At 54.0% G+C, this 18443-nt stretch overlaps 8 protein-coding genes across 8 annotated transcripts; 5 read left to right on the top strand and 3 right to left on the bottom strand.

The window, feature by feature from the left end:
- Window positions 1-153: 153 nt before the first annotated feature.
- On the top strand, window positions 154-1890 carry PSV08DRAFT_401006 (uncharacterized protein). The gene is made up of 2 exons (XM_014226583.2): window positions 154-551; window positions 608-1890. Exons 1-2 carry the CDS (start codon window positions 467-469, stop codon window positions 1642-1644), a joined length of 1122 nt encoding a protein of 373 aa, XP_014082058.1. The 5' UTR covers window positions 154-466; the 3' UTR covers window positions 1645-1890.
- Window positions 1891-1932: 42 nt separating this feature from the next.
- On the bottom strand, window positions 1933-3397 carry PSV08DRAFT_361295 (acyl-CoA dehydrogenase/oxidase; the record flags this gene model as incomplete). The annotated part of the gene is made up of 2 exons (XM_014226584.1): window positions 1933-2764; window positions 2900-3397. The coding sequence occupies 2 exons, from the start codon at window positions 3395-3397 to the stop codon at window positions 1961-1963; spliced, it is 1302 nt and encodes a 433-aa protein (XP_014082059.1). The 3' UTR covers window positions 1933-1960.
- A 385-nt stretch (window positions 3398-3782) lies between these two features.
- On the bottom strand, window positions 3783-4764 carry PSV08DRAFT_288656 (uncharacterized protein). Its single transcript, XM_014226585.2, has 2 exons — window positions 3993-4764; window positions 3783-3940 (listed from the first exon to the last, which is right to left on the bottom strand). Exons 1-2 carry the CDS (start codon window positions 4746-4748, stop codon window positions 3899-3901), a joined length of 798 nt encoding a protein of 265 aa, XP_014082060.1. The 5' UTR covers window positions 4749-4764; the 3' UTR covers window positions 3783-3898.
- Window positions 4765-5887: 1123 nt separating this feature from the next.
- On the top strand, window positions 5888-7316 carry PSV08DRAFT_288632 (uncharacterized protein). Its single transcript, XM_014226586.1, has one exon. The coding sequence runs from the start codon at window positions 6180-6182 to the stop codon at window positions 7083-7085; it is 906 nt and encodes a 301-aa protein (XP_014082061.1). The 5' UTR covers window positions 5888-6179; the 3' UTR covers window positions 7086-7316.
- A 719-nt stretch (window positions 7317-8035) lies between these two features.
- On the top strand, window positions 8036-9885 carry PSV08DRAFT_361292 (uncharacterized protein; the record flags this gene model as incomplete). The annotated part of the gene is made up of 2 exons (XM_014226587.1): window positions 8036-8489; window positions 8540-9885. The coding sequence occupies 2 exons, from the start codon at window positions 8036-8038 to the stop codon at window positions 9883-9885; spliced, it is 1800 nt and encodes a 599-aa protein (XP_014082062.1).
- Window positions 9886-10220: 335 nt separating this feature from the next.
- Window positions 10221-11511, bottom strand: PSV08DRAFT_401001 (uncharacterized protein; the record flags this gene model as incomplete). The annotated part of the gene is made up of 2 exons (XM_014226588.2): window positions 10221-10878; window positions 10954-11511. 2 exons carry the CDS (start codon window positions 11509-11511, stop codon window positions 10315-10317), a joined length of 1122 nt encoding a protein of 373 aa, XP_014082063.2. The 3' UTR covers window positions 10221-10314.
- Window positions 11512-11797: 286 nt separating this feature from the next.
- Window positions 11798-15086, top strand: PSV08DRAFT_409014 (amidohydrolase family protein). The gene is made up of 3 exons (XM_014226589.2): window positions 11798-13542; window positions 14072-14132; window positions 14352-15086. Exons 1-3 carry the CDS (start codon window positions 11931-11933, stop codon window positions 14920-14922), a joined length of 2244 nt encoding a protein of 747 aa, XP_014082064.2. The 5' UTR covers window positions 11798-11930; the 3' UTR covers window positions 14923-15086.
- A 928-nt stretch (window positions 15087-16014) lies between these two features.
- PSV08DRAFT_200266 (glycoside hydrolase) lies at window positions 16015-18192 on the top strand (the record flags this gene model as incomplete). Its single annotated transcript, XM_014226591.1, has 2 exons — window positions 16015-16149; window positions 16202-18192. 2 exons carry the CDS (start codon window positions 16015-16017, stop codon window positions 18107-18109), a joined length of 2043 nt encoding a protein of 680 aa, XP_014082066.1. The 3' UTR covers window positions 18110-18192.
- Window positions 18193-18443: the final 251 nt, after the last annotated feature.

Raw genomic sequence — 18443 nt, 5'->3', positions numbered from 1 at the left:
AGAGACATCCCGGCAAGTGTCTGGGGTGGAGTGGAGATGACGCCCTCTGCGCGCGCTCGCCCCTAGAATACGTGAGCGACACGCTAGCCACCGACGCGTTGAGTGCTCCGTCTATTAGCTGGACCTGCCCACCACCACGGCCTTTTCTGCTTCATTCTCTCTTCTGCTCCTCCTGCTCCTCCTCTTCTGCTGGTCTCGAGAGTCGTGGGAATCCAAGCCGTTGTGTCTCTTCCACTCATTCCATACGCTGCTTCTTGCACTACGCTTGTTATTGTGTGCCCGGCTAATCCCAGAGTCACGTCGACACTCACGCCCCCACTACTTGTCTACCCTCACGCCCCAGCAGCGCCCGTCTACCCACCTCCAACACCACCACCACCACCACTACCACCCCAACTCCGAACCATTGCTGCTACATCTTTAATTTCTGCAACCCCGTACCGCCGTATTCTTCACCCTCTGTACCATGGCTACCTCGACACGCCAACCCTTTGCCGAGCTCGGCTCGTCCCGGCTGCAAGGACTGCACAGTGCAAAGAACCGCCAGAATTGTAAAGAACCTCGTCTGACATGCAGCTCAACATTGGCTAACTGTGCATTCACATAGCCATCTCCAAGCTTGCCCCCTCGCAGAGCTTGAAGCTCACCCCTGGTCCGTCAACGGGTAAGCGCCAGCGCGCGCCCGAGATCTTCGAGGATGCCGATTCCGAGAACGTGGACCCTCTTGTCTTTAGCAGCCCGACTAAGAAGACCAAAACCACCACCGCCATCACTAGTGACGCCGGATTTGTCAAGCCAGCCAGCTTCCCAGCCTTCACCTCGCCCGTTAAGACCAGCACTAGCCTCACTTCCACGCCTTCCGTCTCGTCTTCCCGCAAGGCCCGCTCATCGCCCAGCTCCACCAAGTCGACGCCCATCACCAACAGCCGTGGATCGCCAAAGAACAAGCGCCTTCATGCCATTTCCAAGCGTCGCGCCTCTACCTCGCCTTTCCGACGCGTCGACCCCCCGGCCTTTACCAAGAGCAGCCCAGGACTTCCCTTCTCCATTGACGCAGCACTAAGTGGTTCCATCTCTACCTACACCCCCAAGGCGCCCAAAGTAACAGCCACGCCCGTCTCCGCCCCCGCCCAGCAATCTAGCGCACTTGACGAAACCATGCCCAAGGCCTGGTTCTTTGAGATCCACGAGGACACCCCCGAGCAGGAGGCTTCTAACCTCATGGAACACTCTGCCTCTACCCTTGACATCTCATCCGACGACGACGTCGAGACCAAGACACGCAATGAGGACCGCGGAAAGGAGAATATCCCACCTCCAGACTTCCGTGCCTCGCAGCCCCGCTCTCAGGCAGCCACTCTAGTTGAGGATGACGGCTATGAGACGGAGATTCTTGGTGATGAGCCAATTAAGCGCCGCATTGTACGCAAGTTTGTCAAGGACTCGATGGATGAGGACCGCAAGCCATTGGGTGATTTGGCACCAAGCAACTTTTACGGCGAGGGATGTGATTCAACCTCTTACGTCACTGTCGATGCTGGTATCGAGAAGCCTTCGCGTCTGTCCAAAGAGGTTGCATTGTGTTCCGATATTGAGGAAGAGGAGTCATCACCAACACGAAAACCCGTTGTTGCGGCTTCATAAAATGTTGTTGTCATTGTTGTTTTCTTCGTTTCTCTTCTCTTCTCTTGTTGCTTAGCGCGTTTAGGATACCTCACTCGGCGTTTATTGGTTCAGCCATATATTCATAGTCTACGTCTCGAAATGATGAGTACACGACTGATGGGATGCAGTTTGCTTTGTGTTTTTTTGTTTTTTTTTAAAAAAAACGATACCTTTCTAGCTAGTTGCCTGTTGGCCTTTGAATAATCGAAACATCTTCTTCACACGATTGATCTATTACAGATCTACTTAACTCATCTTGTCCAGTAAAAAGTAACTAACATGATATGCATCCATGTCACAACTTCCACCCCCTCGCCTTCGCAAGCCCAACCTCCTGTCTAACCGCCAAATCCGCAAGAATCTCCTCACTGCCCCCTCCCACCACCATCATCCTCAAATCCCGACTAATCTGCTCCACCACCGCCCCAGGACCTCCACCCTTCTGGTACCCCGCGCCCCCAAACACCTGCTGCGCCTCTCTTGCCGCCAACTCGAGTATCCTGCCCCCATGCACCTTACACAGCGCAATCTGGCCCGCAATGCCCGGATCCATCCATCCCTCTGGCGCATTCTGCACATGGAACGCCAGCTGCTCCAACCACGCCCAATGCGACTCGACGTACCGTGCCAGCGTCGCCAGCTTACTTCTTATAATCTGGTTTTCGACGAGGGGCTTTCCAAACGTCTCCCTCGATCTCGCATACGCCATGGATTCAGACAGACAGGTGCGGGCTTTGCGGTTGCAGGAGACGGCGAGGATGTAGCGCTCGCGGTTGAAGTTGCGCATGATGATGGGGAAGCCTGCGTTTTCGGGGCCGACGAGGTGGTCGGCGGGAACGACGACGTTGTCGAGTTCGACAAAGGAGGCGCCGCCAGCTTTTTGGCCGCTGTTGGCGATGCGGCGGTGGGTGATGCCGGGGGAATTGGTGGGGATGACGATGAAGGAGAGGCCTGCTGCGCCGGGCCCGCCGGTGCGCACGGCGGTCGTCATGTGGGTTGCCCAGGGGAAACCGGTGATCCATTTTTTGTAGCCATTGATGGTGTAGGTGGATCCGTCTGGGGATTTTGTCGCCGTGGTTTGGAGGTTGGCGACGTCGGACTGTTGCATGGTGTTAGCCATGCCTTTTTCTTTTCTTTTCTTTTCTTTCTGTAATACTACCAAGTATCACACATCCAAGAAAAGATGAGAAGAAACGGGGGGGGGGAAAGAAAATGAGAGAAGAGAACAACATACACCACCACCCGGCTCCGTCACCCCAAGACAAAAACTCGTCTCCCACGTAAACAAGCCCGGCAACCACCTCCTCTTCTGCTCCTCGGTCCCAAAATGCACCACCGGCGGTACCCCAATCACACTCGCGCCCGCCAACGCCGTCGCCACGCCCCCCTCAATCCTACTCGCCTCATCATTCATAATCAGCAGATGAAACGCGTCCAGCTCTTTCACCGGTATCCCTGCAGGGCCCGGTACATTGGCTGGCCGATACGGCTCGGGGACGTCTGCGAATGCGAAGCCTGTTTGCGCCCATTTGAGGCGTTCGGCGGCGGGCGCTTCGCCGGCTTCTTCCCACGAGAGCATGTATGGTTTTACGTGCGTGTCAATGTAGGTGCGCAGGGCGGCGCGCAGTTTACGGTGCGAGGAGGTGTAGTAGGGCGAGGAGAGCGAGGTGTACCATGATGGTTCGGCCCAGGGGCCTAGGTTGCCGTAGGTTTCTTGCTTGGGGGATGGCATTTTTTTTGAGAGGATGAGGTTGGGATGGAGGAGATGTTTGGGCCCTTCTTATCACATTGTAGGTGGGAATGTTGCTGGTGCTGATTGCCGATGTTGCAGGATCGACGAGCTGAGAGGCTTACCGCGGTTGATGATGCGGAGTCGCTAATTGGGGATTGCGGGGAACTATTTCAAGTAGCCGACTTGGTAAGCTGTTTATCCATCTCTTCAGCCCTGCATATAGACAATCACATGACAGCCGGGGAACATGTACCTGTCTGCCTGGTTCCTGCATATAAAAGTTTTTTCTTAACCAATATACAAGGATAACTTTTATTTCGAACGAGTTAGCTCAGTTAGCTCACATACCACACAACAACAGACAACATGGATGAACAAGATTCATGGAACCTGCGAAGCTTATTGTCATTTCCAAATTAGATACATGAAATCATAGCTTCCGGCATGCGCTGGGATATTATTTTATTTATTCCTTCGTGTCCTCGTCCAGAAGCAACACGTTTACCTGACGCAGTAACCACCGTCAATGAGGAGATCGGAGCCCTGTAATTGCGTTAGCCATTGAATACCAACAAATATATTAAAAAAAACTTACAGTGCAGTACGATGAAGCATCAGAGGCAAAGTAGACGTAGGCACCCTTGAGCTCAGTAGCCTTGGCGTCACGGCCCATGGGGATCATGGAGTGCCACAGCTTCTGAATGTCCTGGGGAACAAAGTCGGACAGACCAGTGTCAATGTATCCAGGGGAGATGGAGTTGACACGGGCAAAGTCCCTCCACTCGTTGGCAAGCGACTTGGCCATGTGTATGCAGCCAGCCTTTGCGACGTTGTATGAGGTCTGCTCCTGAGGGAAGTTGGCAATGTGGCCAGACATGGACGATGTGATGATGAGGGAGCCAGTCTTGCGCTCGCGGAAGTGCAGACCAACGGCACGGGCGCAGTTGAAGGTACCAGTCAGGTCAGTCTCGACAACCTCGTTCCACTGCTCAACAGTGGCGTCGAGGATACCGTTGTCGGCAGTCTTGCCGGCGTTGGCGATGAAGACATCGACCTTGCCAAAGTCCTTGATGACGTCCTGGACGAGCTTCTCGCACTGGGCGTACTCGTTGACCTGGCACTTGTAGGCCTTGACCTTGACGCCATACTTCTCGCTCATCTCCTTTGCATTCTTCTCGGCACCCTCGGCGCGCGAGTTGTAGGTGATGGCGAGGTCAGCGCCAAACTCGGCGCATCCGCGGGCAGCCTCTGTGCCAATACCGGTAGGGCCAGAGGCACCAGTGACGATGACGACCTTGCCCTTGAGGTTGAAGAGGTCCTTGAGCTCGGTTGCTTGGGGAACGGGAATCATTGTGAGGGTGGGGGGTTGAATGAAGACTCGGAGGAAGATTCAAATGGTGGCAAGGTGCAATTGAAGCTGAGAGTATGAGGATGAAGAGGGCAATGGAGGGGCAGCGAGGGGTTCAAGTAGTGTTTGGCTGGACGACATGATTGCGAGGCTCGGGTTAGTGGTTAGTGAGGGGCGCTGGGTCCAGAGTGACGTGTAGCTCGATTCAATAGCGGCGCGACGTCATGCTTCCGGGGATGATTCGCCAATTGGGTCTGTTTTGTGGATGTTCTGGGTTTACGGCGTTCGGCTGGGATGCTAGCTGGTGATGGTGGGGGTGGTGGGTTGGTTCGGACAGACGTGACGTTAGCGTGGCCGTCTGCTAGTGCTAGCCCGCCCTGTGTTCCTGGGCCTACTTATCAGGCGTCTTTGGCCGATGCAGACGGCGCATGCAAGGCCATCTGCATTGGACATGGCTGCAGTTCACCTTGGTTTGCATGTCACTGCGACATGGCGCCACTCGCGAGACGGGCGTGGTGGTCTACCATTTCGCAGGCATGTGTGTCCGAGGACCCCGCCATCAGTGGCATGGCATGCACTGTCAGCGATTACCATGTTGACAAAGAGCATTACAAGTCCAACTAACATTTGACAAATCGGGCTGTGGCTATGTTCTGGCTACACGGCGTGTCTGCAGTCAGGGTTACTCAGCTCTTTCTCTGTTGGTCTGGGTAATGCGTGTATGTAATGGAGCATGGCCGTGTGCCTGCGCGATGCTCGATGCTCGATGCTCATCGGAGAACTCTGATGGACCCTGCATGTGTAGCAGCACACGAACAAGGAAGAGGGCCGAAAATCTTTGCGCGTGTGCAAAGCCTTCAGGCTAGGTACACGATGCGGATCCGGCCATGCGTGGAAGTGCCAGGTGTCGATGCAGAGCATCAGCGATGCGGTATGTACTGCTCTCCAAGCATGCTTCTGGATGGTGGGCCATTGTACTACGTACTCTACGACTAAGTCCTAGTAGCGCTGCTCGCTCGCCGCCCGCCCAAGGCCAGCGGCTCCTTGTTTCTCCGGCACCGCCCAGGCACGGCACGTGACGACAACTTACTACGCATGTGCCAGCCGCGACACTGCATCGCCGTCGTGATGGCTCGTCCGGCAGTGTTTGGCGCGGCGAGTCATGCTGCAACTCGATTCTGCTGTCGCGACTCTGGTTGCGAGCATCTGAGGCAAAGACGGACCCGATTAGCCAAGCAGCTGCCACAGGGCCTGATGCGCCCCTCTGATTCGCAGCCATGAGAGAGCTCTCGTCATCCTTTTGCTCTCCTGCGTCACCCTGCCACCCTGCCACCCTGCCCCTCCAGCCCAGTTGACCGCAGGCTGCTTGTTCCACGACCCTCTCCCAACACGTCGCAGCATACAAATCCACACCACACCCCCCGCCCCGCAGCAATGGTCCAAAACGCCCTCTTGCCCAAGCCCATCCCCGCCGATGCCGTCACCGTCGGCCAGCTGCTCACGGACCCCGTCCACCCAGAGCGCGACTCTTTCTACCCCGACAAGGCCCACTCGGCAGTCGATGACCTGAACGATTTCCACATCCAGCTCCGCTACAAGGATCTCTACTCAGTCGACACCGAGGGCCGTTTCATGACAAACTATGGCGCCAAATTCGATCTCGGACGGATATACAGACAGCCCAACCTGCTCACTGTCAAGGCTGAGCAGATGGTCCAATGCACCACCCAGAGCCCTACAAAGGCCTTCGAGGCCGTGTGCAGCGATGCCGATGCCCGCGCCTGGATGGCCGAACAGATCCAAGCAGGAAAGCCGCTGTACATTGTTCTTGGTCTGACCGAACTCAAGAATGCCACCTTCAAGCGCGCCAAGCTCCGTGACGCCGGCGCCTCTAACCGCCTCAACGAGTTGCCTCTCGACAAGGATGCCAAGGTCCCCCCTTCTCTGCGCGGAAGAACTGGAGCCAGCCTGGGGGCAATTGGCACCGAGCCCTTGATATCAGGCGTCTTCGGCATGGACGTGAGGCGCATTGTCGCCAGACTCACCACCCCCGCAGAGCCACATCGCCTCGAGGATATTGGATACCGATGGTCCTACTACGACGTCCCCGGTTCCGCCAACAAGGAGCAATTGGCAGTTGGTCTAGGCCAGTCGCTCAAGGCCAATGAACTGCGCCTCATGCTCGACCTCAGCAAAGAAGACGTCCAGGATAATCTCGATGCCATAAGCAAGCTCAGTCTCGATGCAATGAGCGCTACGGCTAGTCCCATGCTCAAGCCTAGCACTCCCATGCTACGCGGACGATCACCTTCCCCGCACCCCGCCATGCTCCGCTCATAGCATCACCCGACCAACATGTACCCCGCAACAAGCCGTGTCTGATGGTGTTGACTTTACGTCTTTGTTGGAAAAATTAGACTCTGATGGATGCTCTTGCCGTGAACCATGACCCTTACGATCTGGCATCTATTCTTATGTAATAATCATATACGCATCAAGTCCATTCTTGCTGGTCTCTTGACATGTCAGTGCATACATTGGCGAGAATACATTTCATCTTTTTGTCGCACACTTTTATGCAGTGAATCAGAATTTGTCAACTTCACACACACCTATCATTTCTATGACCACTGCTGACTGTGATGAAGATGTGGCCACATTCAATAAGTGCTCTAGCTTCGACTGTGATAAATGTAAACTCATTATGACCGTCTTGTAATTCTCATAGAGATGTTCAGAAATTGTAACTGCGAAAGAGAAGGCTATCCATTGCCTACTATAGAGCGTGTTCTGCAGGCATAGTTGTAAATGGAGGTCACCGTGCAAGTTGGTGATTAAAGGCGCAATCTGGCTAGGCGCGGGAGAGGCGCGCTAGCGGCTACAGGGGCTCGGTAGCGTAAATAACGCACCCCCGTTTTGCATGAACTACACTACACAGCTTACCATCATCACATGATTCATTGCTTTACCTGGTCCGACCACTCCACTCGCTTTCGCTTGCTTTGGGTCTTGTTGCAGAGTGTTGTCTGCATGTAGAGGGCAGGGGTCGCTCTATATAAAGTGTAAGTCACAATCGTCGTGGGTCTTTTATCGAACAGCAAGAAAGCCAGGCTTACTCGAATGCTGCAGTCCAAATTGTTATTACTTCTTTGCACACAGTTTGATTTCATAGCATAGCTCGAAAAGAAGGCCTAAGAGAACCTTGTCACAAAGCAGATACGTTGCAGTATCCTTGAAACAAGAGCAGGTAACTTACTCCCGTTGATATACTATCTTCGATATCACCAGCCATGGACGCTTCAAACATGTCCTTTGAAGCAAAGATTGCCATGGCGTTGGGAGGATCTAGTTGGCAAAGTCTACAGAACAGTAGCACTGCGGATCCCGTTACTACAGTTGAACAGGCAGCCGGTGCGGATGAAGAGTATGAAGACAGTGATGATGATGATGATGATGATGATGATGAAGACGGACATGGCGGAAACGGAATTCCCATAGTGGACGAGGTTGTAGATACGGGCGCAGCTCAGGAGCCAGAAGTCGATAAGGCCCTACTCCAGAAACGTAAGAAAAGGCTGGAGCGGTTTGAAAAGACCATTACCAGAGATGCGGGAGAGGTGGTTGAGACAATTGACATTGCCTCGCTCACACCCATCTCACAACAAGTGTCATGGGACCAGGACCCAGAGCTTCTTTGTTGCTACAACTGGCAAGCCTCTACAGATGGTACCAACACTATCTTCGGTACGTTATTCTTAACATTGTTCATTGAAGTACTCACATCTCCCCGTCAGTCCCGGGTGAGCCAGCAAAATGGCAGCAGCCAGCTCTACCACATCATTTAGAGCGAGACAGCGGTTTCCAATACCAAGATTACAACTATGCACGGAAGCCAAAGAATCCTTATTCTCCTATGTTCCAGGCACTCAGCGTCATGAACCCCAATTTTACGTTCCATGACGTTGACATTCTGGCCGATCGCAACAATCTCCGCGTGTTGCTCGAAGTTGCTCAGGGCAAAGCCAACGGGCCATTTCGATTAAACGTATACCTGGTCTTCAACACTCTAGTCATTGTACGCCGCGAGTCACGTTGGTGGAAACTTTCAGACGGCCACAGCTACGGCATCAATTTCGAGCGAGACTTTACCACGACAACGGACGACATGCGTGACGCAACAAGCCACTACCGCGCCATCCGCTACAAAATGGGTCCCCTGAACGTAGTCTGCCGCTTCGAAGCAGACGCCTACGATGACAATATGAGAAACGACAACCTCACAGCATCCGAGGCCGCAGCCACAACCGGCAACGGTGCAGGCCCAACCACCAGGCCCACCTTCAACTACAACGCTCCCATCCGCGTGCTCCAAAAGGGCCACATCGTCCCCACCGCGCAAATGGTCGAGCTAAAAACACAAGCCTACCACCCGGAAAGCAGCACTCTAGTACAGTGCCAAGACCAACTCTGGTTCGGCCGCACATGCCTCTTATTCACCGCCCCTTACGACAAAGAGACGGGCCGTGTACAGCGCGTAAAGAAGGAAGATGCAACAGAGCGCGTAGCGAGGTGGGAAGAAGCGCAGCAAGAAGCGCTCCAGAAACTCGTTGCGCTACTCATTCGCATCCGCGCCGTGCTCGTGCGCGAACGCAGACCCAACCGCGCCGTTGTTCTTGTGCGAGAAGCAAAGAGCGGACCCCTCGTGCTGCGCACAATGGAGGAGAGAAGTCACGCCGTCGACAGGGAAACTCGAGAACTCTTCTGGCCGCTGCGACCTCAGTCGTTTGCCGGATATCGGGGACGCGCCGCCGACCGTGGTAGGGGGTCTTTTCACAGTGAGCGCGGTCGTGGGCAGCGTGCTGGACAGGGTGGTAGAGGTAACTTTGCCCCTTCTTTTCCTCCTCCTCCTTTTCATGGAAGGGGCCAGTATCCTCAGCAGCAGCAGCAGCAGCAGCAGCCGCAGGGTTGGGTGCCGCCGTATCACAATGCTACTCGTGGCCGTGGACGGGGCCAGTTTCGTGGCGGCGCTTCGTCCGGTCCGACGTATCATGGTGACCAGAGGTCGGATGCGGGACAAGGGCGGGGTGCGGGCAGGCCGAAACATGTTGGTCGTGGTCAAAGCCAGACATGTCCTTATTGAGGACATGCGTGGGTATGAATCATCTTTGCATGTGGGAGTTTTTTTTTTTTCCTTCGGCATGTTCCTTTTTTCCCCGAAACCTTTTGCAATCTTTGTAGATCTGGCAGAAAGGATTTGTAGCAGTGCGGGCGACGAGCACGATAGATGGCGCCCGAGTCCTTTGTTTCGCAACTGCCATGTATGTGTATAAGAAGTTTTTTTCTTTGCCAATCATGTAGGGCTTTATAGACCGGAAAACTGGCTTCATAATCGAACAATGATTCTGTTTTTTTTTTCTTACCTTGTGTCTTCTCGAGACTGATGAAATTCATGAAAAAGTCTCCCGCAAAAAAAAAAAAACAAAAAAAAACGATTGCTACTACGCCGAGAATCATCAAATTCATTTCCCATAGTAGAGAAAACAAAAGAACCCACACCCTCTCCCCCAACCTACGCCTGAAACCCCTTTCCATAAGCCGTCGTAGCATTCAACCTCTCCAAAATATACTCCCCGGCCCTCACCGGCCTCCACCTAGCCTCGCCCTCGGCCTCGTCCAAACAGCCGGGCAACGTCTCAACGACAGCATCATAATTGACGGAAAAGAAAAACGGGACACTATACCTCTCCTCGCGGGATCGATTCACGACGCGATGCACGGTACTCTTGTACAAGCCATTTGTCCAGCGCATGAGGAAATCGGCCACGTTGACGATGAGGGTGCCGGGGAGGTGGGGGGCAATGTACCAGGAGCCCGATGGTTTGAGGATTTCGAGGCCGGGGGTGGAGGAAGGGAGGAGGAGGGTGAAGCATTCGTAGTCGGAGTGGGCGCCTAGGCCGATTTGCTGGTCTGGGGTTGATGTAGGGGAGGGGGCAGGGAGGGGGGTGGAAGGGGGTGGGTAGTAGAGGAGGCGGGCGATGCCGCCGGGGTGCGTGGTTAGCGGGTCGAAGTGGGATTCTGGGAGGGAGAGGGAGAGGGCGAAGAGGCGGAAGAGGTGGCGGGCTAGGTTTAGGACCTACGCATATATGTGTTATATTAGTGTATGAGGCGAAAGGGGGGGAGGGGGTTGTATGTGACAGATGGAACGTACGTTGCCGTAGTAATCTTTTACTTTGGTGTAGAATCCGGGGAGATCTTCTTCTTTGGGCCACATGTTTGCGTTGCCGGTTGAGCCATCGAGGTTCTTGTACTGGCCGTCGCCGCCGGTGGGATCGAGGTCGGCTTCGTAGGCAAAATTGAAGACTTCCTTTTCTTCCTTGTCGCCTGCGATGGAGGTATATTCGCTCGGTTCCCAGCCTAATCCGAACTTGTTCTTCTTCAAATGCAGCTCTTCTTTCTTTTCAAGTGGTAGCTCTTTCATGAAGCGCTTGGCTTGGTGCAAGATGCCGTCGCAAGCCGACTTTGGGATTCGGTGGTTGGTGATGTAGAAGAAGCCGGATGTTGTGCATGCTTTACGTATTTGGTCTGCAACTTTCTGGCGCTCGGAAAGGGAGTCGGAGAATGATGGTTCGAGATCGATGACTGGTATTTCAAAGTCTTTGTCTGCTTCTTCGTTTTTTGTTGAGAGTCGTGATTGCAGATATGCAGCCGCTCCGTTACGTGCTTCTTCGTAAGTTATTCGATCCGTTTCGGAGGGTTCTGGGCACATGATGGATGGTAGATGAAACAGTTAGACTTGGCGTTAGGTTTAGAGTGCTCTTCAGTAAGCCCAAAAGGGAAGGTTCAAGATCAAGTGTAGGAGTACAAGTAGACCGGCTGTAAATACTGTGTTGTTCACAGAGAGGGTCTCGATGGAGCTACTTGGGTGATCGGTGAACCTATATATTGCACAGCGGCCAATGGCAAGCCCTGGTGATCGTACACTGCCACAGTCTCCAAAGTTTACAGTATCACAGTGTGGAGTAATACAGCTGATAACGGGGAGACAGACTTGGAGTCGAAATGTGGGGTACCGGTATCGGCGATTGATCGGATCTAAGACTCGTCCGTACACGTGAACCTCCATGGTACATATACTAGTTCCCCTCGCATGCAACGAGAAATCTGTCAATACCCCGCATCCTACTCATGGCTACCTCTTCGAATACTACCATTCTTACGAATGGACGCTGCTTCAATGCTGGAGCAGCTGAACAGCAAGTTCTCTCCAATTCGACTATAATCATCCGAGATGATAAGATTAGCTTCATTGGTAGCCCAGATGCAAAGGAAGTCCAATCACACCGTGATGCTGGCGCAACCGTTCATGATCTTGGGGGTAAACATGTTCTGTCTGGGTTCATCGACGCCCATATGCATTTCCTAATGCTGGGTCAATCGCTGGACAAGGTTGATTTGGATGATGCCAAGAATTTGGAGGATATTCGGCGGCTCATCTCAGAATATGCAAAAGCCAACCCGGATAAACCGCGCATTCTGTGCAAAGGATGGATGCAATCGACTACCGACAATCTGGCCAAAGCCAGCATGTTGGACGATCTGGACCCGAGACCGATATATATCGACGCCAAAGATCTGCATTCGTGCTGGTGCAACAGTGCAGCGTTGAGAGAGATGGGCGTTCAGGATATGGAGAATCCGGCAGGCGGCGCCATTGAACGAGACGAGCAGGGAAATGCGTCAGGTCTCTTGAGCGAAGCGTGTGTGATATTGATTGTGTGGCCATATCTTGCAAAAGCCACGCCATTGGAGGATAAGATGAACGCTCTTAGGGCTGCAATCAACGCGTACCATGCAGCTGGGGTTACAGGATGCATAGACATGGCCATGGATGAGCCCGCCTGGGAGAGTATCCTCGCATTGAAGTCTGCCGAGGGACTGCCGCTTCGATTTGCAGCGCATTGGTGCATTCTGCCTGGCGATGGCGAGGAGCATCGACTACGACAAGTCGATCGAGCTATCAAACTGAGCCAAGAATACAACAGTGAAACCAGCCCAGATCTGAAGATTGTTGGCATCAAGATCATCTGCGATGGCGTCATTGATGCGTGTACTGCTGCACTGTCAGAACCGTACACTTCAAATGGGCATTTCGAAGGCCCAATCTGGACCCCTGAAATGTTGGAACCCGTTGTCAAGAGAGCGACCGAACACGGACTGCAGTGTGCACTGCATGCCATCGGAGACCAAGCTATCCACAATGCTGTCGAAGTCCTGGGAAAGTATGGCAAGCCCGGCCAGCGACATCGCATCGAGCACCTCGAGCTCACTGCGCCCGAAGATGCGAAGCGGCTTGGTGAAGTGGGCATCACGGCAAGCATCCAACCTGTGCACTCTGATCCGGCCATCCTCCGTGCTTGGCCAAAGCTATTAGGCCCTGAACGTGTGAAGCGGGCTTTCGCGTATTCCGAGTTTGCGCATCATGGGGCGACTCTGGCGATAGGCTCTGACACGCCTACTGCACCATATGCGCCACTCCCCAACCTGTACATTGCAACAACTCGCAAGTCGGCTCGTCAAGCAGATGAAGGCGACCCACCTGTCAATGAGCATTTCAAGCTCGAGTTGGCACAGGCGGTAACTGCGGCCACTCAAGGCGCAGCTTACTCGTTTTTCTCCGAGGACCGTTTGGGCAGCCTGGAGGTTGGCAAAATGGCTGATTTGTGTGTGGTGGATATGGAATGGAAAGGAGAGGATCTGCTCAAAGCCAGAGTAAGCGAGACCTGGTTTGGGGGGAAGCGTGTGTATGCAGCAGCATAACTGCATGAGTAGCAGAGATGAAATGAGAAAAGTACAACATGCATCATGGCAAACTCACGGCCGGCGGCTCGTTGTCATTGCCGAGAGATGATGGTCGCATAAATACCAAGGTGATAAGAATTGCTTTGCAATGAGTCTTGTCTCTCTTGGCCAGTCTTCCTTCTTGTTCCAAGGGCAGTGGTGTGCAGAATGACATGCAGTGCCTTGACACCGTTTCGTGAACTGAATTTTCACCAGCAATTGCTACAGCCCGTCTGATACGCTCCACGTGGGCGTCGCTGCTATCTCGGCGGCAGCTCAGCGAATCTTTGTTGCCATGTGGTCGAGTTGCAACAGATGACAGGGCGTGTTAGAAGTGTCATCCATGTATCAGCGATGGCCCTAAAACCTCAGAGCCAGGGCCGCGACACTCGGCGTTTCAGCATCTCGACTCTACCTACCAAAACTACAATGTGACGTAGAGAGCGGAACACGACTCCGCGTGTTTCCTGTCTGATTGTGCTCGCTAGAGGCGGTGCCAATTTCCGCTGTAGGCAAAATGTCTGTTGCAAGGCATCCTGGGCCGGGTTGGTTTCTATCACGGTGGCTTAGACGTGCGGAAGGTGAGCCCCCAGGAGCCCGCGAGCCAAGGCACGAGTTTAGAACGTTTCGCAAGCCGATCAGTATCGCGATGTAGACGGGAGGATGCGTGCAGATATATTCGTTGATGGTCGCGTCCCATGGCCCACAGCCCAGTTTTGTTCATTCACTCACTCTACATCTGCATTGCCGTCTACTGTTGTCGGTTAGCACTCGTTTCAATTGCACTGTTCCCACACAGATACATATCAAACCAGCCAACATGTTGACAAACCGTCGATCGACCATGATGGTTCCACCAAACCGGTTGCCAAGTTGGCACCCTCACTCCAAAGCCGCGGCACCACACGTCGCGTCTCCAGCACCGCTCACATCAGAAGCCGAAGCACCTCAAAGTCGCACTCAGGCTCTCCTTACATCGACATCGCCAACATTGGCCGGCTACCGCATCATTAGCGTCGTCGGCGCAGTACACGGCACGACGTCGGTAACGCGCAAAGACAGCAAGTCTTTCATCAAGAATATTGCCTCCAACTTCAGCAGCAGCTGGGGAGAGGCGAAGACGATAACGAGCATCATATACCAGGCCCGCGACCAGGCAGTCGAGCGGCTTATCAACGAAGCAATGAACAAAGGCGCCAACGCCGTGGTTGGACTAGAAACCAGGGAGAGCGAGGTACTTGGATGTATCGTCGTCAGTGTGAGCGGCACAGCAGTGTATGTTGAGAAGGAGAGCGCGACCAAGCGAGACAGTGCACAAGAGGCGAACCCGTTCCGATGACGGTATACGCATGTCATCCAAGGATGGGAATGGGAATGGTAATGAGGGCAGGACATTGTGTTTTCAAGAAGTTAATTGTGAATACGGGTATTGGGGTTGCGCATTGGCGTTTGGATTTAGTGGATACCTGGGGTAAATCCAACATTGCACGCACTTTGACAGTGTGTGTGTGTGTGTGTCTCATGAGTTCATGTCCTCTTCACAAGCGCGACATTGGTGTTGTAGCCTTTTTACTGTACCAAGGCCCTCGTTAGCACGACCCTAGTACGAGAGGGCATTTTTTTCTTCCGGTTACTACTACGGACCATGTTGCCCCGAGCAAGCCGCAACTCCAGGGCATAGCAGCGTTCCTAAGCTCCAAGCAAGAGGAGGGCTCTGGGCGCCAAACCTTCTTGAGCACTCGGCAACGGTCTTGTGGCTAGCACTAAAGAAGCATTTTAACCGGCGACGGTCCGGCCAGCGGGGGCGGAGGCAGAGGAGAAAGCCCAGCTCTTTCTTGCTCCCCAGTTTCTCTCCGCCCCGTTGGCCTCGGCATGCGGAGACACCCTTGCCCCCGCGCTTCTTACTTGCTTGGATGCACACAGCACATCCTCTTGGCTCAGCCTCATCGTGCGCACCTCCATCGAGCCCATGGCCAATCGCCCGTTGCTGCCAGCCCAGCAGTGCGCAGACTGCACGTCCTGGACGCCGCCGGTGCATGCTGCCAGCCAAGAGGGGTCGCGTCACTCAAGAGGGGGCGCTGCATCCGCCGACATGGATCGCCAGGAACTAGCACTCGACTTCATCCATTTCTTCCGTTGGCGAACCCCCACATCCTCCAATAACCGCCCGCCAATTCTCCAGCCGCTCGTGCATACACGCCATGCAGCCGGAAAATGTCATGACGACTGCACTGTACCCCAAGGCCGCCATGAAGATCGGCCTACATTCATCCTGTCGCCAAGGGCCAGCCTCCCTGACCACGCCCATGTTCCGGGAAATGCTCACTTTACCCCGGCTCTCTGGCGGCCGACTATAAGATGAACATGCTGCTGCGGCAGTCAACTTTCCCACTGCCACGGCCAGCAATCTGCCAGTCTTCTGATCGCGAAGATGGTGCTTCTCAAGGGCTTCGTCGCTGCTGCCTGCGCTACTACTGCGCTCGCGGCAGACATTGTCGTGCATTCCTCTGGCGGCAACCAGACCGGCAAGCATGGACATCCCTATGGATATGGCTTCCTCCACGAGGTATTTGTGCTTGATTCCCCCCTGCCACTGCTCATACTGATTGGTGCTTCAGGACATCAACAACTCTGGTGATGGTGGAATCTATGCCGAATTGATTCAAAACCGTGCCTTTCAATTCAGCAAGAACTACAGCGTATCCACCGCCCACTACTTCCCCATCAACAATGCTGGCCTCAGCATTCAGTTCTTGGACCAGCCGCTTTCCAAGCAGCTCCCAGCCTCGATGCGCGTATCAGTCGGCAATGGCACTTCCGGCGCTGGTGTCATCGGTTTCAGGAACGACGGTTACTGGGGTATGGACGTCCGTCCACAGACCTACACTGGATCCTTCTGGGTCAAGGGAGCATACGACGGTGTCTTTACCGCATCTCTTCAATCCAATCTCACAGACGAAGTATTTGCCTCGGTCGAAATCCCTTCCGAGAGTGTTGCCGATGACTGGACTGAGCACACTTTTGAGCTCGTCCCAGAAAAGGCTGCTCCCAACTCCAACAACACCCTCGCCATCACTTTTGACGGTGCCGCAGCACGCGCACTCGACTTCAACCTCATCTCCCTTTTCCCGCCTACCTACAAGGGCCGCAAGAATGGTCTTCGTATCGATCTTGCAGAGGCTCTGGCCGACATGAACCCCCACTTCCTTCGTTTCCCTGGTGGCAACATGCTCGAGGGTCTCCGAAACGATTCGTGGTGGGACTGGAAGGATTCTCTTGGTCCTCTCCGCTACCGTCCTGGTTTCCAGGGCGTGTGGGGATACCAGCAAACCCACGGTCTCGGTCTCATGGAGTATCTTGAGTGGGCAGAGGACATGGATCTCCAGATTGTTCTCGGTGTCTGGGCCGGTCTTGCCCTTGACGGCGGTGTTACTCCCCAGCAGGATCTCGATGCCTACATTGAAGATGCACTCAACGAGATTGAATTCGTTACTGGACCCGCAAACTCCACCTGGGGTGCTCGCCGCGCCGAGCTCGGTCACCCAGAGCCTTTTGAGCTCAACTACGTCGAGGTTGGCAATGAGGACTGGCTTGCTGGTTTCCCTGGTGGCTGGGACTCTTACCGCATCTACCGTTTCCCCATGTTCTACAACGCCATCCGCAAGGCCTACCCCCACATCACTGTCATTTCTTCCGCTGCCTCCAGCGATCCGGGCGGCACACCTCCCCTCCACGGCCCCAACAAGGAGAACGGCCAGATTCTTCCCTTTGACGCTCTTGGCGACTACCACCCATACCGCGAGCCCGACGAACTCGTCTACGAATTCAACCGCTTCGACAACGACGCCGGCCACATTGTCGGTGAAGTCGCCGCCACCCACGTCAACGGCGGTATCCGCTGGGAAGGCAGCCTGTACCCCTTCCCCTGGTGGATTGGCGCTGTTGGCGAAGCTGTCTCCCTCATCGGCTACGAGCGCAACTCGGACCGCGTCCCCGGCACGTTCTACGCCCCAGTCCTGAAGAACAACAACCGCTTCCAGTGGCCCATTACCCTCCTCCAATTCGACGCCGATCCAAAACGCACTACCAAATCCGTGTCATGGTACTGCTGGAGCCTGTTCGCCCACCACCCCATCTCCCACACCCTGCCCACATCCTCCAACACATCCTACGGCCCACTCTACTGGGGCGCCGGCATGGACGAGAACCGCGGCGGCGCACGCGTCTGGAAGGGCGCCGTCTTCAACACTACCAACAGCGTCGACGTGCCTGTTTCCGTCCATTTTGACGGTGTTGCCGCAGGCGCAAAGGCAAACCTTACCCTTCTTACTAACTCCGTTGGCGATCCGTACATGTACAACGATCCCTTTACCGGAGTTAACATTGTTAATACTACCAACGTTATCCTCACGGCTGGAGGCGATGGAGTGTTCCGCTTTGCCATGCCTGAGCTTAGTGTTGCTGTGTTGGATACTGATGTTGGTGCTGGTAATGGTACTGCAAAGTATCGCAGGCGGTTGTCGTAGCTTTGGTAACAAGTTAATGGGGGGGAGGGGGTTTCCCCTTTTTTATGAAGATTATGATTGAAATAAAGTAATGTTTTTGCTTTGCAATTTGCTTGTCTGACGTGATATGAATTTGACATGATAGAAGTTTGATGACTCTATGTTTCATCTGCACGCCTAACCTTTCTATGTCTTTCTCTCCTGAGTATTTGGTTTTACTTTATCCTTGATAATACGCAAAGTTTAGATCAAGTTGCGTGCATGTACGACTTTCAATCAAATCTCAAGCCCAGAATCTATGGATTTTCAAAAAAAGGAAAAAGAATATACATGTATTTGAGTAGTAAAGCCAATG

The sequence above is a fragment of the Bipolaris maydis genome (assembly GCF_028858645.1).
Source record: "Bipolaris maydis strain C4 unplaced genomic scaffold PSV08scaffold_5, whole genome shotgun sequence".
NCBI classification, from domain to species: domain Eukaryota; kingdom Fungi; phylum Ascomycota; class Dothideomycetes; order Pleosporales; family Pleosporaceae; genus Bipolaris; species Bipolaris maydis.
This window is presented reverse-complemented; position numbering and strand designations above follow the sequence as displayed.